Source organism: Gymnoscopelus microlampas, assembly GCF_963454915.1.
Source record: "Gymnoscopelus microlampas genome assembly, chromosome: 14".
Taxonomy (NCBI): domain Eukaryota; kingdom Metazoa; phylum Chordata; class Actinopteri; order Myctophiformes; family Myctophidae; genus Gymnoscopelus; species Gymnoscopelus microlampas.
Genome location: NC_139951.1, coordinates 38,894,152 through 38,912,357, shown reverse-complemented (window position 1 = coordinate 38,912,357; position 18,206 = coordinate 38,894,152). Strand labels below are relative to the sequence as shown.

The window sequence follows — 18,206 nt, the reverse complement described above, 5'->3', positions numbered from 1 at the left end:
CTTAGACCAGCCAATTGCTTGGTAAAACACTGGGAGGGCTTTGAAGAGATCCATGCTGGGGTGTCTCTCCATCACAGCCTGCAGCTTTGCAGAGCAGTTGGCCATGGTCTTCTGGAAGAGCTGAGAGTAGGCATCATGCTCATTCTCATCCAGCTCCCTCAGCAGCTCTTTGGTCCCAGGATGCCAGTCTTCAGCCCCTGCACTGCAGCTGTATTCAAACATGTAGAGGTTGTCAAGTTGACCATGGATAGTGGTAGCAGAAGGGTTGGATGTCTCCTGTTGAGGAGATGTGCCAGACATGTGATGTGTCTGGAGTTGGGGAACAGGCCATGAAGAATGGTGTTGAAGGCTTTCTTCATGTAGCTTGCTGAGTCTGTGACAAAAGCCCACACGTCACTGAGGTTGATGTTGTAGCTGTTGAGGCAAGAGATGACTGCCTGTGACACAGTGTTGAAGTTGACTCTCTCAAGGAACACAATATCTGATGCCAGAGATGGCTCGCCAACGGGTTGCAGAAGAATTCCGAGGACACAGCGACCACAGGCATCTGTTGTCTCATCTAATAAAACATAGATGGCCTTTCACTCCACCGCACTCTTGATATCCTCCACATACTGAGGTAACAGCTCTAGCAGGTAGTCTGAGCGGAAGTGGGACAGAGCTGGAAGGGATCCTCCCTGCTTTGCAGCCAGTGTGGGAGCTTTCTCAAGGGGAATATCTGCCTCAACCAGTCTTAGTAAAAATCCAGCACAAAATCCTTCCTCTCAGCAGTAGATGGGGTCTTGGAGAGGCAGGCAGCCAGAGTTTGAGTCCTCGATCGCAATGGAAAACAAAGAAAAGTTCGATAATGTAAAATAAACACAGTATCATTGTACAGAAAATCAAACAATAATGCAAACCTACTGTAAGCTCACATATACAAGCCCCTCACAAATATCTGCCTTTCAGGCGTGTATTGTTGAGTGCTGGTCACAATGAAGCGCCTCTACCTCACTAATAACATAATACAGCTTTATTTTCTTTACAATTATCATACTAAACACATTACTGTCAATGGTAAGAAGTGCAGTAGTGCACACATGAACCAAACTTCTCTGTCAATGTCATATTTGATTAAATGTTCTCACTCACAAAAATGTACATTACAGGTTGAGCATAATCATCCTGGCTGCTAGACTAGGTATATGTAACAAAACAAAGCAAACTGAAAACGAGTATTTTTTTGTAACCATCACTGCTACATTCTCAATAGTCTACAGGGGTCTTCAACAGGGGGTCCGGGATCCCTAGGGGATCCTCAGTGTTACTACAGAGGGGCCCAAATCTTTGCGTTACATTAACCACTTCAACCCTAGCATCCCTATTCTGAGGGGAACATTAGCAGAAAATAGCAGATCTACAAGCTCACAATGCCTCGTGCTGCAAAGTGGTTAACTTAACATGAATCCAACACATTAGTGCTGTCAAACAAGTCTATGAAGCTGTCTATGAAATCTATGAAGATGTTTAACGTGCAACACAATTTTATACAATATGCAGTGGGGGGGTCCCTGCTTCATCTCTTAAGAGGTCCTTGGCCTGGAAAACATTGAAGACCCCTGGTCTACTATTCTCCTCGGGCTATTTTTATATGATCAGAAGTGGCTAGCCCATACCAAAGCCATGGCCCATACATAATCTCTATATTATCCAGGGAGGCATGAGCATATGCTGTAGACATATAATAATATACAACTCATTGTGAAAAAGAAGTAAAACACTAAAGATCATTGACGTTGCTATGACGGGAAACGCCCTGCAGGGGTCCATAAAGGTCTAAATTAATGAGAAATTAAGAGCTTATTTCTCTTTGCCATATTTTCCATTTGTAAATAATTAGATAATGAATACTAACAATTTTATTTAAAGATACAAACTTAAATATCCAAACATACAATACAAATGTGGGAATCTAGGTGACTGGTGCAGACACTGCACCTGACCTGGTCATATGACCAGGAAGTATAAAAGCCAGCTCCTCCCAGTAGAGAGCCATTTGTCTGTTTAGCTTATTGTTTGAGCACATGTTACTACTGGCTTTTGTTTGTTTGGTTGCCTCTTTTCTGTTGAGCACATGGAGGCTTCCCATGCTCTTTATCACTTTAATTTAGCCAACAGCATTGTGTTTAATTATCTTATTTTAATACATTTATTTATTATTTCAGTTTTACAAATGAAGTGACCTCCTGGTGGTGTCTGTTCTGTTCTGTCTGCCCTACCTGGAGACACAGGTAAAGCAGTATACATTTTATGCATTGCCTCTTTGTGGATTTTAATGTATTTTAGTTTGTAACATCACTGTCTTCTTTTATACAGCAGCTCTGGTGTTGAGGTTTTGTATTTGAGTTTTGTATTTATATTGCATGATTTCTTTGAGGCCTGTCCCCTTTTCTTTTCCCCTAGTTATTTTGGTATTCACGGTGTGCACGGGCCGACCCGCCCTTCCTTATAATGTGAGAGGTAACTGTTAGATTGCCATTTTAATACTAAATACCTTGCCTTAAATACCTTAATTGTCGTGCTAGTTTGTAATCGACAGTGATGTGTTTTGTAATTTTATGGTAATAAAGTTATATTTTTCCACAAACTGCCTCTAGTAAAATAATTGTTCCTGTTTAAGGGAAGTTGAACAGTATAAGGTTTAGGGGTTCCTCCTGCCCCCTCCACAAGCGGGAGGTGGCGTAGTCAGGCATATTACAGTGGTACTACTCAGTTACTACAGAAATAAATAAAATCATGCAAAGATGAATTAAGTAGAAAACATAAATGTAAATAGAAGGCACATACAACTTTGTTATAAAGGTGGGTATAATAAACAATTACTATGGGTATAACTAATAATGATAATGATAATGATAATAATAATAATAATGGGTTTACTATGTGGGTATAATAAATAATCACTCTTGATATTTATATAATATGTCAGAGTTCCTTCTTTTTTTTTGTTGAGCTGGCCAGGTTTATTAGACAGAAATGTATAAACATACATTAACCACTTCAGCCCTAGATACATTTCGGCCATTTTTATACATTTAAAAACTTGCATAATGAGTACTTTCTACTTTTGTTGCTTTAAGTACATTTTGATACCAATACTTTTGTACTTTTACTCAAGTAAATTTTGAATTCCGGACTTTTACTTGTACAAAGTATTTCTACATGTATTGATACTTTTACTTAAGTAAAAAAAAAATAGTACTTTTTCTACCACTGTTTAATAGTTATTTTTTGCGATTTTTTATTATTCATAAAGCCAAAGTTAGCCATTCTAAGGCTCTCTTCTAAGATACCTCCCAGTGTTTGTGTGTGTTTTGTGTTTGTTTATATTGATTTATTATCGATAAATAATGTAAAAACAAAAAAAGAAAAGTCTGCTCATCAGTTCTGGGTGCGTCACAGAAGGGGGCGTGGCTATAGCACAGTCGCGTCTGGTACATGGAGAAATAGAATTCATTACAGCTTGCGCACTGTCGTTTTAAATTCCTCATTCTGTTTAGAACCACACCAACGAAAATCGGGTCATATAATACCTATTTCTAAGTTTTGTTTAACCATTTCTAAATAGTATTTAGAAAACAATAAATAGTATTTAGAAAACAGACCGTTTTCCCAATTTCATTTATCAAATATATAATTCAAATTCAAATGGCCGAAAAATGCACATACCTAGCCTCGCGTGGCCAGACAACATCTCTGCACTGCGTGACGCCATAAAATACAGTACCCTTAGTTAAAAAATCCACAGCTCACCACTGATGAGCACCATCATTATTATAAATGTACATATATGCATAAATGTGCACACACACACACATATAAAGTGCTCAAACATCATTATTATAAATGTATACACATTCTGTGTGTGTGTGTGTGTGTGTGTGTGTGTGTGTGTGTGTGTGTGTGTGTGTGTGTGTGTGTGTACGTTTTAACATAAATATTGGGTGTTAAATGGTTTAATAACCAAAAAAACACGCACTTCCGGTATTGTAATGTTATAAATGTATATATCCACCGTAATCATACAAACGATCGTTGATACAATCAGTTTCAACATTAATATTGAGAGAAATGTGTTTAATATATAGAAAAAAACAGGCACTTCCGGTCCCTCACACAGCAGCACTCACGTATCAACGCTCACGCACCAAGTCTCGTCTGCGCGGACGCAGCTGGGTGCTATTGAAATTCGACGGGCTGCCCTTCTCCTCGCGTTACTACCAGCTGCTGGAGGAGAGGAAGACTCTGCCCGTGTGGAAGGTCAGGCGTCAGCTCGTGGACGCGTTGGTGAACAATCGACTCGTTGTTGTGTCTGGAGCGGTGAAGACTGGGAAAAGTACACAAGTGAGTTGTTTAGCCATGGTCCACATCAGTGGTTCTCAAACTTTTTCATGTCAAGGACCCCCAAATGGACACTTATTAGCCCGCGGACCCCCATTTGAAAAGATACATTTTAAGGACCCCCAGTTTGACATGCATTAGGGCTACGGACCCCCATTTAATGGCATTTCTATCTCTGGGACCCCAATTCATGTTGTAAAATCAATGTTATCTTAACTCTGAGAGTGTACAAATGGAACATTTTCCATTTGTACACTCTCAGAGTTACAGACCCATAAGGGTCCATTTGGTTCATATCCATAATTTAGCCCCTGGAACCCCCTCAAGTACCCCTGGGGGTCCCCGGACCGGACCCCACTTTGAGAACCAATGGTCCACATGACGCCCGTCTGTCACAATTGTCATGGCGCTACTTGTTCCTGGTTTTTGTTTTCTTTTAATGTTTACAACCAGTACATCGACATAAACGTTCAGATTTCAAATATAAAGTGCTGACCCCACGGCCATGGATGTAACAAGTTAAAACGCCCGGGTCTAAGTACCCGTAATCTTCCGTATTGTTCAATGAAAAGCATTTTAATCCGATTGCTGGCCATTTTCTCAGAAAGTTGTCCATAAACTTTCAACTACGCGACCCTATCGGTTGGGAGGTGTACTGCACTCTGATACATTATAACTATGAAAAAAAATGTCCGCCGATAGGAGTAAAATGCTTTCTATTGAACAATACGCAAGATACGGGTACTTGGACCCGGGCGTTTTAACGTGTTAGAACCGTGGCCGTGGGGTCAGTACTTTATATCTGAACGTTTAAGTAGATGTACGGGTTGTAAATGTAGACATTTCAAAAACCAGGAACAAGTAGCGCCAGGGCTAACAATTGAGTGAATACTTTGTCAATGTGCAACAGATCACAAGTTGTTGTTTTCTTCCAGGAAGTTTTAATTGACCCAGTTATGATTTATTATAGAGTTACTTATTCACTACAGCAGTGGTGGAAAAAGTACTCACATTTTTCACTTAACTAAAAGTATCAATACTGCAATGTAGAAATACTCTGTTTAGAAAGTACTAATTATGCAGAATGTCCCATTTTTAAATTTTTTCAATTGTATTAAATCTTTTGAAAATAGCAGATCTACAAGCTCACTCGCGTGGCTAGGCATTGTGAGCTTGTAGCTCGGCTATTTTCAAATAGCCTAAATATGGTATGTGGTTAATGTATGTTTTGTAATTATAATCAAAATATTCAAATAACTAGTAACTTCATTTTTCAAATAATTGTAGTGGAGTAAAAGTATAATATTTGCCTCTGAGATGTAGTGAAGTAGAAGTAAAAGTATTGGCAATTGGAAATACTCAAGTAAAGTAAAAAATACCTCAAAATTGTACTTAAGAACAGTACTTAAGTAAATGTACTTAGTTACTTTCCACCACTGCACTACATGCTTAACTGCAGTTTGTAGCCCTTTCCAGTGAAACTGACACTCTCTCTTTCTGTGTCTCTCTCTCTCTCTCTCTCTCTCTCTCTCTCTCTCTCTCTCTCCCCCCCCCTCCCCCCTCTCTCCTCTCTCTGTGGAATAATGCAAGCTCCCTGTACTATCACCACCCACCTTCCTTGTTAAGTTGGGCTTTTCCCTGCCTTTTAGATTGGAGACAAACTTCATTGCATAACTTAATTTGGATGATTAGGCTGGCTAATTGCATTTTTGAGTCCACATTCCTTCTGAAATCCAGCCATACAATTCAGTCCACATTACAAACGGATGTCTAACTTGTGCCAGCATCCCTCCCTTTTAAATTGGATTTTTTTTAAAACGTTGAGTAGAATATTTGATCAAATGTTCTTCCGGTTACATTATCACACTACCTCTCTCTGGGGCAGAGTTTTAGCTGCCATAAAAAAAAAGTGTGATATAAATGCAAAATTTACTGTCCCTTGTCCAGCACTGTTTACTATTACCATAAGCCTATCCCCAGAGAGGGTAGGGCAGGTGTAACTGTCCAGTGGTGTAAAGTAACTTAAGTACATTTACTCAAGTACTGTACTTAAGTACAATGTTGAGGTCTTTTTTACTTTACTGGAGTATTTTAAAATGCCAGTACTTTTACTTTTACTTCTACTCCTACATCTCAGAGGCAAATATTGTACTTTTTACTCCACTACAATTATTTGAAAACTTTAGTTACTACTTACTTTGCAGATATAAATGATTACATTATAAAACATGCATTAACCACTTCAGCCCTATTTTATACATGGGCTATTTGAAAATAGCCGATCTGCAAGCTTCTGCAAGTTCTCAAATAAATGTAGTGGAGTAAAATTACAATATTTGTATCCGAGATGTAGTGGAGTAAAAGTATTGGAAATACTCAAGTAAAGTACAAATACCTCAAAATTGTACTTAAGAACAGTACTTAAGTAAATGTACTTGGTTACTTTCCCCCACTGTCTGTGTAGAACAGGCACAGGCAGCACAAAGGCTCCATAGCTGCATGGGTGTTAGGGGACCTCCTGCTGTTAAGCCCCGATACACAGGAGCCTGCTACATGCTGCCAAAGCAATTTAGCATTATGGAGGATAGGATAATACCATAGTATATCCCCCTGTCCTGTCGCTGTTTGCTATGGCGGTGTTTATTTACTCTTCCCCTAGCTACATGCTGACACAATCCTGACCCGACCCCCTCCATGGATTTATATGTTGTGGTGGTGTGACTGTGTGTGTGTATACAGATCATTGCTGGTGTTTCTTATACCAGGCTACTGATGACATTATTCTGTCTGTCTCTCACTCTCTGTCTGTCTGTCTGTCTGTCTCTCACTCTCTGTCTGTCTGTCTGTCTGTCTGTCTGTCTGACTGACTGACTGACTGACTGACTGACTGACTCTCACACACACACACACACACACACACACACACACACACACACACACACACACACACACACACACACACACACACACACACACACCACACACCACACACACACACAAGCTTGTTTAACTAAGTCTCACTACCGCCAGAGATGCATCGTCTGCCTTTGTACCTTTAACCATATTGGTGCCGTTGTTCTGACCTGTAGAATGTCAAATGTTTTCTTATTTTTTGATGAAGTCAAACAGCTTGCCCTGTCTCTGTGTACGTATGGACACTAAACAAAAGGCCAGGCAATCACTGATGATCGTCGTGGGTCGTGACAACAATAACAAGAATCTTGAATCTCGAACCTCTCTCCCAGATCCCCCAGTGGTGTGCCGAGTTCTGCCTTTCTGCCCAGTACCGGCACGGCGTGGTGGTGTGCACCCACGTCCACCGGCAGGAGGCCGTGAACCTGGCGCTGCGGGTGGCCGACGAGATGGACGTCAACATAGGCCACGAAGTGGGCTACACCATCCCCCAGCAGACCTGCTGTTCCTCGGACACCGTCTTGAGGTCTGTGGCTCGCCGTTCAACGGGGGGGGCAACGTTTTCAGAGCTGACCACACACACACACATATGTGTGGCGAGTGTAGCTGCTTGCTTCACATGTGACCTGTGAAGAGTTTCAACCCTTTTAGACCGGGAAAGAATCTGTGTTCTTTTTTTAGATTTCTTTGGCTATTCAAAAATAGCAGATATACATGCTCATAGCATGGCACCGAGTGCCGCGCTATGAGCTTGTAGATCTGCTATGTTGAAGGAGAAAAAAAACATTGAAAATATGTGCCAATCTTTTAACTTTTAACTCTTTAAGATTTTAACTCAAACTTTAACTGGGGTCCCTGGAACAAAATATTTTGAGATGGGGGTCCATGACCCAATACATATCATTTTGGGTAGTCTTTGACACGAAAAAGTTTGAGAACCACTGATGTATAGCAACATAGGTTAAAAATAACCCAAAAAAAACTGTTAGTATTTAGAAGACATTTGTAGAATCCCCCAGAAGCAAAGATTTGAGTTAAAAATGTTCACTTTAAAAAAGACACGTATTCAAAGATTTGCACAAATTGTAAAAAAAAAAAGATCTACAAGCTCGTAGCGCGGCACTCTGTGCGCTCTATGAGCTTGTATATCTGCTATTTTTTAATAGCCCAAAGAAATCTAAAAGAACACAGAAGTGTTCCTGGATTGAATGGGTTAAGTGTACTCATCGTCACGTTTCGGAGAACGAAACGGAAGTCGACTGTCACAACATGTATGATCACACATGAGGACCTGTAGTGATAATAATTGTGTCCCCATTTGTTGTTGATGGGATATTTGCACAGGACCTACATCGTCCGCTAGTATTTCCCCTCATCTACACCAAAGAGATTTGGTGTAGAGGGGAAATACTAGCGGACCTTGTACAGAGCCCTGGGGGCCCCCGGACAACTACGTATGTAATCTGATCCTCGGAAGTCCTCAAAGAAAAACCCCAATCCCCCAAAAAATCTACATCCTAAAAGGCAGCATTATGTTATTGGTTTTGAGGGTAATTAATTTAACTCAACTCCAGCTGATAGTAATTAATATGTACCATTTGAGTACATGCATTCTATTCCATCCATATGTTCCCAAATGTTAAATACTAGAAGTTCGGGCCGCTACGCGGCCCGAACGTCTAGCGTGACGCGTCGTTCACTTTGCAGTGCCACCTTACAGGCACCTCACAGTGTGAGAGAGAGTTTTGTGCTCCCCTAAATCCACGCCAGGCTATGAAAATACCCACTTGACAAACAGGTGACGTGCATGACCTCTGCAATGACCAAAACCCACTTTGTGATTACTCACACCTGGCATGGCAGACCTGTGAGCACGGACCTCTGACGTCACGCTCATGTCACACGATCGTGATGTCAGATTACGTCACACTGGCGTGATGTCAGATTACGTCACACTGGCCACATACAACGTTCGTACATACTGACAACCGACATGGCGCAGGATTCAAATTGTATATATATACTAGAAGTTCGGGCCGCTACGCGGCCCGAACGTCTAGCGTGACGCGTTGTTCACTTTGCAGTGCCACCTTACAGGCACCTCACAGTGTGAGAGAGAGTTTTGTGCTCTCCTAAATCCACGGCAGGCTTTGAAAGTACCCACTTCAGAAAGAGGTGACGTGCATCACCTCTCCAATGACCAAAACCCACTATGGAAGCCGTCGAACTGGTGCGATCTGACGGCATCCTAGAATTTATAGGTAGGATGTGATGTCATGCGTGATGTCATGCTGTCGTGAGATTACGTCACACTGGCGTTGTGTCCATATTCGGGACGACCGTCTCATCGTGATGTCAGATTACGTCACACTGGCGTGATGTCAGATTACGTCACACTGGCCACATACAACGTTCGTACATACTGACAACCGACATGGCGCAGGATTCAAATTGTATATATAGATAGATAGATAATTCATAATGTAACAGTGAAACAGTCTGCCTTGGGTCTATATATATTATATTATATTTATAATTTGTAATGCAACGTGTTTGATTATGTGAGTGATACAATACATCTGTAAAAAAATAAAATGCATAAATAGTTGACCCTATACTAAAGCAACAATAGACCACCGAAGTCCTGACGTCACTTGTTCATCCCCAGGTTCATAAAGTAATGTTGCTATGGAGAATAACATTGGGTCATCATAGAATCGTCTCATATAAGAATTGTGGTCCAAAAATAAACAAACTGTCTCGGCATAATTGTCAGGGAGGAGGTTCTGTATCGTTTATGATAGTCAGTCACTTATATTTGATACAGTCTGTTTCTGGCGAAAATGTAACTAATTCGGCGGAAGTAACATTATCGTTTTCTCACCGTCAGTTGATGCTTCATATCCATAATAGTCAAACCGCCGGGGTCACTTGTTTATTTTTGGAACACAGTTCTTATTTGACGCGATATTAAAGACGTCTATGGGATTCAGAATGGGGGTGGAAAACCGCGAACCAGGTAGACAAACCAAGGATGTGTAAATTACGTCAGACTTCGGTGGTCTATAGGGTCTGGCAACAGCAAATTCATACGTTTTTAACATAATTCAGCACTATGTGTTTCACGTTTCATTTCAATAGTCCAATGTGTGGCCCTTCACTCACTTTATCGAAGTCAGTATGGCCCCCTTAAGAAAAGACCCCACCTAAACCCCCTGGTTTAGGTGGTTAATATGTTCCCATGTTCCAATAAGGCAGTTAGGGGTCAGGGACATTTTGACACATACAGTCGACTAGGCAGGCCAGGGGGCCAACTGGCTCACTTCTGAACTGAATACCAGACGGCCTCTCTTCCCACTCAGCTGCAGCCGTCTGCTATTCTTTTAATTTGCTCCTCACACTTGCATTGTGACATCTAGCTGATAACGTCCACTCGCACAGCCTCCCTCTGAAGACTCTGTCTCAGTGAAGGCTCACTGTGTGTGCTTGCTTATACAGTAGAACCATGCCGGCGTGTCTGTTCACTACTTCCATATGCCATATTTCCATATTTTTGGAATATCAGTGGTAAGCTGTCAGGGTAAAAGACAGTTAGGCCAGATAGAATGACATGCTATCTATGTAGTTGATTAAATTAATAAAACACGACTTGAGATAAGATATCACTTCAATACTGTGTTTTCTCTTACCCTATTGTCAATACAGTTGCAAATGACTGAAAGCTTTTTTTTGTATCAATTCTCTTACAAAGATCCTGTATTTGCTTCTCTCTTTTTTACGCGACCTCTGCTGTTTGCGTTGCGATAATTCCTTTATTAAATCGATTTAAATTGTCACCAGTTTGAATTGATTTTAATTGGTCTTCTATATATATATTTCGCCCATTTGAAAATAGCAGACCTACAAGCTCACAATGCGCCGCGATGCGACGCATTGTGAGCTTGTAGATCTGCTATTTTCAGAAGATTTTTGTACATTTGAAAACTTGTAATGGGACATTCTTCCTAATGACTACTTTTACTTGTGGTACTTTAAGTACATTTTGATGCCAATACTTTTAATACTTTTACTCAAGTACATTTTGAATTCCGGACATTTTACTTGTACCGGAGTATTTCTACATTGCAGTATTGATACTTTTTTTTTTTCTCAACCACCGAATAGGTACTGCACCGACGACATGCTGCTCAGGGAGATGACGTCGGACCCCCTGCTGGAGCGCTACGGGGTCGTCGTCATCGACCAGGCCCACGAGAGGGCGGTCGGCACGGACGTCCTGCTGGGCCTCCTCAAAGACATCCTGCTCCAGAGGCCCCAGCTCCGGGCGGTCGTGCTGACCGCCCCGGGGCCCATGGCCGGCAGGCTGCTGAGCCACTACGGAGGACACGTCCCCCCCGTTCTTCTTCTCGCCCTGGAGACCCCGCGCCCCGCGGAGGTGGTCTACAGCAGCAGCGGCAGCAGCAACGGCGGCCAAAAGGACTACTTCTACTCGGCTCTGAGGCTGGTGCTGGAGATCCATCGCACCAGAGAGGAAGGAGACATCGCGGTGTTCCTGGCCTCTGCCCAGGTGAGGTCCTTGGTCCCAGGTCCCAGTGGTTCTCAAACATTTTCGTGTCAAGGTTTGACACTTATTTAGCCCACGGACCCCCATTTGAAAAGGGACCCCCCATACAAGAGAAGACTTTCACGGCTCTCGCAGTGATTTTCAACCATTTGAATTTCAAGGACCCCCCAGTTTGACATGCATTAGGCTACGGACCCTCATTTAATGACATTTCTATCTCTGGGACCCCATTTTATATTGTAAAATCAATGTTAATTTCAGTCTGAGAGTGTACAAATGGAACCATTGTACACTCAGAGTTACAGACCCGCAAGGGTCCATTTGGTTCCTAACTATCCATCATTTAGCTGGGGACCCCCTGGAACTCCCTCAAGGACCACTGGGGGTTCCTGGACCCCACTTTGAGAACCAATGCTGTAAGGAGTTATGTTTTTTATTTGTTTAACCCATTAAGACCGGGAACACATCTGTGTTAACCACTGAAACCATTCAAAAATAGCAGATATACAATCTCATTCATTGCCGCTGTGAGCTTGTAGATCTGCTATTTTTTCTTTTTTAATCGTGAAAATTTGTGCCAGTGTTTGAATATATATTCTTTGCTTCTGGGGGGTCCCTGGAACAAAATACCAAATACATATAATTTTGGGGGCCCTTGACATGAAAAAGTTTGAGAACCATACGATTATAGCGACATGCGTTTTTTTAAAAAAACGTTAGGATTTAGAAGACATTTGTAGAATCCCCCAGAAGCAAAGATTTGTGTTACAAATGTTCGCTTCAAAAAATATATATTCAAAGATCTGCACAAATTGTCATGATTTTTCAAAAAACTGATCTACAGATCTACAAGCTCATAGCGCGGCACTCGGTCAAGTAAAAGTACTCATTATGCAGAATGTCCCCTTTCAAGTTTTCAAATGTATAAAAATCTTAAGAAAATAGCAGATCTACAAGCTCACAATGCGTCTGTGAGGTTGTAGATTGGCTATTTTCAAATGGCCAAAATTTATATATATATATATAGGGCTGAAGTGGTTAGTGCATCTTTTGTGATATAATCTAAATCTACAAAGTAACTAGTAACTAAAGTTTTCAAATAAATGCAGTGGAATAAAAGTACAATATTTGGATCCGAGATGTAGTGGAGTAGAAGTGAAAGTAATGGACATTGGAAATACTCAAGTAAAGTACAAATACCTCCAAAATTGTACAGTACTTAAGTAAATGTACTTAGTTACTTTTCCACCACTGGCATTACGCCATCTTGGTGAATTGCAGTCTGTCTGTCTAACTAATATGTCTCCCCTTATTAATCAACACACAATACTCCACAATGACAAAGAAAAAACTGTTTTTTGGTGTGTTCCTTTGTTATGACACAAATTGAATTGCAGCCATATTGACAAGTTTCCAAGGTTTGAACTCTATGAAAATGAATTGGATCAAATTTAAGTGGAAAACTTGAAAGTGTTTGAAAACTCTCTTTATGCACGGTAATTGACAATTCATTGTCAATTACAGTCTTTGTGTTGTCAGTCTCTATTTGGACATAACGTAGTCTCTGCTATCCATTTACTTGTCATAGCAGAATGGCACAGGTCTAGTTTTTCCCCACCCACACACTCACTGTTTTTACTGATCATGTTTGACAGCGGACTCTGTTACAATGACAATGACAGCCTATGTTTAGGGGCCGTTGTCTCTCTCTCTGTGCACGGCAGTGAGTTCAGACCCTGGAAGCTTGCCAATAGGGCTGCAGTGTCAGCAGTTTCATTGATTTCCTTTTTTGGCAAATCTTTGGAATACTTGGGAATGCATTGCAAGTTAATAAACGGGTTGTTTTATGACTGAACAAGAGATGGACAATAGAACCAAAAAAAGACCATGTAGACTTGGAACTTGGAACCTTTAACAAGACCCTCATATTTTTCTCACATTAACTTAAAATGAGGACATCAGTCATTAACACCGGGAACGCATCTGTGTCATTTTAGATTTCTTTGGCTATTCAATTTCGTTTTTACATTTTTAATTCAAATCTTTGCTTCTTGGGGGTCCCTGGAACAACATATTTTGATGGGGATAGGCGGCCAAAAACGTATAATGTTGGGGGGGTCCTTGACATGAAAAGGTTTGAGAACCACTGATAGAACGACGTAAGTTTAAAAAAAAAAACTGTTGGGATTTAGAAGACATTTGTTAAGATTTGCACACATTTTCACAAAAATGCCAAATAAATCAAAAAAATGACACACAGATGCGTCCGCGGTCTTAAAGGGTTAAAACGGCAAACATAGATCTACAAAATCACAATGACATGACTGTGAGCTTGTATATAAGCTTTGGCAAACATTTGCCCCAGAATATGGATGTTAGTAGGAATGCACGATTCGGCCATCCTATCCCTCTCCCTATCGGGAGATGTTGGCTTTAAACTGCAATATCGGTATTGAACCGGTATCGGTTTTAGCCGATATTTTATTTTATAATAATTATGTTTGAATGTGAAGCTGGAAAAAGACTTTTGGGATGATTGAAGGCTACAGATTCAATCAAGTGTTTTCTGGGCAAGCAAACGTTTTTTTTTTTTAACACTTAACCTGCTTGAATTATTTCAGATTTTTTGCTGTTGTCTGCCAGAGATTTTTCATTGAAATTAAAAAAGTACTCAGGAGCCGAGATACAGAATTTTTAAGTTAACAAGGAAGTGGATAGGAGTCTAGATCTTCGAAAAATCATATCTCCTTGGTCTTTGGGTCAAATAAAAAAAAAACATTTTTTTCAATAGAACGCATTTATGCGATCTTGGCGGCCAAGTGCGCTATTTAATAGATCGCATTTATGCGTGATTGGCAGAAAATGAGTTAATAAAAGTTTTTTTAAATAGAAAATACTACATTCAAGCTTTAATAGCCTGTTAATGTTGGAATCTCAATATGGTGCATCCCTAGTTTTGGAATAAAGGGGCATTGCTTTTTAAAAAGTGTTTATATGCCCTTCAAAAATCAATTTCAGAAAGAAGAGAATTATACAGGTAAATATCGGTTATCGACCATAACAGCAGTGTTGACATCGGTTATGGGTACATCGGACAGAAATGTCACCATCAGTGCATCCTTAGATGCTAGGCTTCATATGATTTTAAAAATACAAAGTTGGCAATTCTCTGTTGGTCGGGCCTGCGTGTCATGAAAGTGCTTACAGCGCTCGTCTACCCTTCTACCCACAGGAGGTGGAGTGTGCCCACAGCATTCTCCGGAGAGAGGGCACCAGACTGGGGGCAGAATTGGGTCGGATGGTACCCGTGGCCCTGTGCTCGGGGCAAGGAGAGCTGCTACCGCTTTGTGGAGAACCCGGATCCAGAAAGAAGTCCAGAAGGGTCTTCCTTTCAGCGCGACAAGGAGGCGGCGGCACGTTGTGGGCCGTAGACTCCATCGGCTTTGTCATCGACACGGGAGTTGAGAAAAGATCCGTAAGTTGTTGCGTCCGAATGTGTCACTTTATTAGCCAGTTATTCATAAACCCATTAAAGACCGGGATCTGTGTCATTTTTTTAGATTTGAGCTGAAAAAAGCATTATTTTTACACTTAAGGTTGTTACACACCGGGGCGAACCGGCGAAAATAGCGAATATACGCAAAATTCGGACTCGTTCCGAATAATTAAAAGACGCTTTTTCGCTTTTTCGCTCCATGTACGGAGCCATCGACTTTATAAGGTTTTAAAAAAAAACGCATTATTCGCACAAAAACCCCCCCCCGGTGTGTAAGGACCTTTAGGCTGTTCAAAAATAGCAGATATACAAGCTCATAGCGCGGCACTGAGTGCCGCGCTACGAGCTTGTAGATCTGCTATTTTTGGAAAATCGTGAAAATGTGTGCAAATCGGAAGGAAAACAAATTCGAAGCGAACATTTTTTAACTCAAATCTTTGCTTCTGGGGGGTACCTGGAACCAAATATTTTAAGATGGGGGGGCAGTCAAAAAACTGTCGGGATTTGTAGAAGACATTTGTAGAATCGGCCTCAGGTCTTAATAGGTTAATGTGTTTTAAAGTATAATATAAGTGATTGTCACTGTACATAATATGAAATGTGTGTTTTGTTTCCATTACTGTATAGGTGTATAACCCAAGGATCAGGGCTAACTCGGAAGTACTTCAGCCTATTAGTAGGTGCCAAGCAGACATCCGCAAGCAGCTCTCTGGACCAACAGGTATATATATACTGCACCAATGAGGATTCATGGAGCTGAGGAGCAGGGGAGAAGTTCTTATATGATGTATTTATTTGATATGGACATCACAAATAGATTGGACGAACCAGATGTTTTGTTTACAGTGTACTAGACCATACCCGTGGGGGGATATGAGCACCCACGCTTGTTTCACGCACACGATTTGGCAGCCCGGGAGCCAGCAAACACAAAAACGTTAATAAACAGCTGACATTTGGGGAAAGCGAAAAACGGGCTTCGCTGTTCCGTGCACATGGTAATGGTCAATGGCTGTGTGCAATTGCTCCAGCCACTGAGGAGACCCGGGCAGAAGAGTTTTTGGGCTTACCACCCACACAGAGCTTTGTAGAATTATACGAGGATATAGCACGAGTGCTAATTTTCAACACCTGTCCACAGGAAGCTCCTCTAATGTACAGTAGCACCGATCTAAAACCCAATCAGGTACAAGAAAAATATATACTAACTAGAAAATGTGCTCCTCGGAGCACAAGTCTCCGCCAGCAGACCCACATTGGTGAGGATTTTTGGTAAGGAATTTATTCCAAGATTGGAACTTTTTCTGCTAATATCTCCTGACTAAATGTTAGCTTGGCTGATGGCACTGATGTCACTTCGAAACATGCAATGCAATGTTTCGAAGTGACTCAACTATTTATAGGTATGTATTTCGTCATGCGTCTCGCTAGCCAATCAAAGCACACCCTTTCAACATATTGTCACGTGTCACGTGAAGCTTGACCAATGTTAGCTTGGTGGAACCAAAGGAAATCAAACGAAAACATACTCTCCACCATGCCTTCGGCCTGGCGGAGACAATAATTAACATTATCAAAATAAAATCAAACCCAATACATTACTCGTGAAAACAATAAAGACATAATCATTCAGATAACCAATCAGTAACTATACATGTGAGCACAGTTGATTTGATTTCAACCATAATTTGAGTCCTCTGTTAAACACATTACCATCCGTCTCTAGTTTTAGAACCGTAGGCAAAGAGTTCCAAAGGGTTGCCCCCTTAACCGAACTTAATCAATCAATGTTTATTATGTTTTGACCGTCCATGTGAAACCACTCAGCCCTTTCTCCCCCCCCCCCCCAGTAGACTTATAGCCCCTTTATTGTGTTTTCCCCAGGTAAATGTTTCTGTTTATATCCCGAGGAGAGGCAGCTTCCTGCGGAGAACCCTCCTCAGATCCTGGGTTCCAACATCACGTCCACCGCCCTCTTCCTCAAGAGGATGGAGATAGCCGGCCTGAGACGCTGTGATTTCATCGACAGGCCAGGTGATCCACATTGCAACAGTAGAGGCCGTGAACATAAGTAATCTGACTGAGTAATAGGCTCTATGCACAGCAGCCATATTGGATAGAAATTGGGCCTCTTCCTTACTTCCTTCACAGGTGTTACCAATGATACTAATGAAGGCTCTGTTCCATTTAGTGTAGCACAGTGGTTATCAAACCTTTTAATTTCAAGGACCCCCCATAACTCTTGAGAGTGTACAAATGTAACCAAATGGACCCTTACGGGTCCATTTGGTTACATTTGTACCCTCTCAGAGTTACACACCCGTAAGGGGCCATTTGGAACCCCCTCAAGAAACCCTTGAGGGTCCCTTTACCACACTTTGAGACCCACTGGTGTAGCAGAGTGTTTCCCTGACTCTGTTTGACCAGAATGGAACAGAGCCTTCATTGGCATCATTGGCAACACCTGTGAAGGAAGTAAGAAGAGGCACAATTTCTCTCCAATATGGCTGCAGTGCATAGAGCCTGAAAGGGTTATGCACAGAGCCTATTCAATGGAAAGTGTGTCTATTGATAGTGATATGGACCTTGAGTCTGAAATAAAGATTGAAGTGAATTGAATATTCAAGGCAAATTGATTCCCACAGGCTGCTGCTCAGTCCTGCCTTAAAACACAAGACCCGGTGTGTGTGTGTGTGTGTGTGTGTGTGTGTGTGTGTGTGTGTGTGTGTGTGTGTGTGTGTGTGTGTGTGTGTGTGTGTGTGTGTGTGTGTGTGTGTGTGTGTGTGTGTGTGTGTGTGTGTGTGTGTGTGTGTGTGTGTAGTCTGAGGTAAAGGGTCTGCATTCATATAGCAC

General features: G+C 41.5%; 1 protein-coding gene across 1 annotated transcript in view; it reads left to right on the top strand.

The window, feature by feature from the left end:
- Nucleotides 1–493: 493 nt before the first annotated feature.
- Nucleotides 494–18,206, top strand: part of LOC311060197 (putative pre-mRNA-splicing factor ATP-dependent RNA helicase DHX32) — a gene marked incomplete at both ends in the record, with an annotated part of 30,006 nt that continues 12,293 nt past the window's right edge. The window contains 7 exons of the mRNA XM_084078329.1: nt 494–543; nt 4,212–4,383; nt 7,626–7,819; nt 11,458–11,860; nt 15,090–15,332; nt 15,981–16,074; nt 17,238–17,387. Of these exons, the coding sequence (XP_083934455.1) occupies nt 494–543; nt 4,212–4,383; nt 7,626–7,819; nt 11,458–11,860; nt 15,090–15,332; nt 15,981–16,074; nt 17,238–17,387 (1,306 nt within the window). The remainder of the gene's footprint in view (nt 544–4,211; nt 4,384–7,625; nt 7,820–11,457; nt 11,861–15,089; nt 15,333–15,980; nt 16,075–17,237; nt 17,388–18,206) is intronic.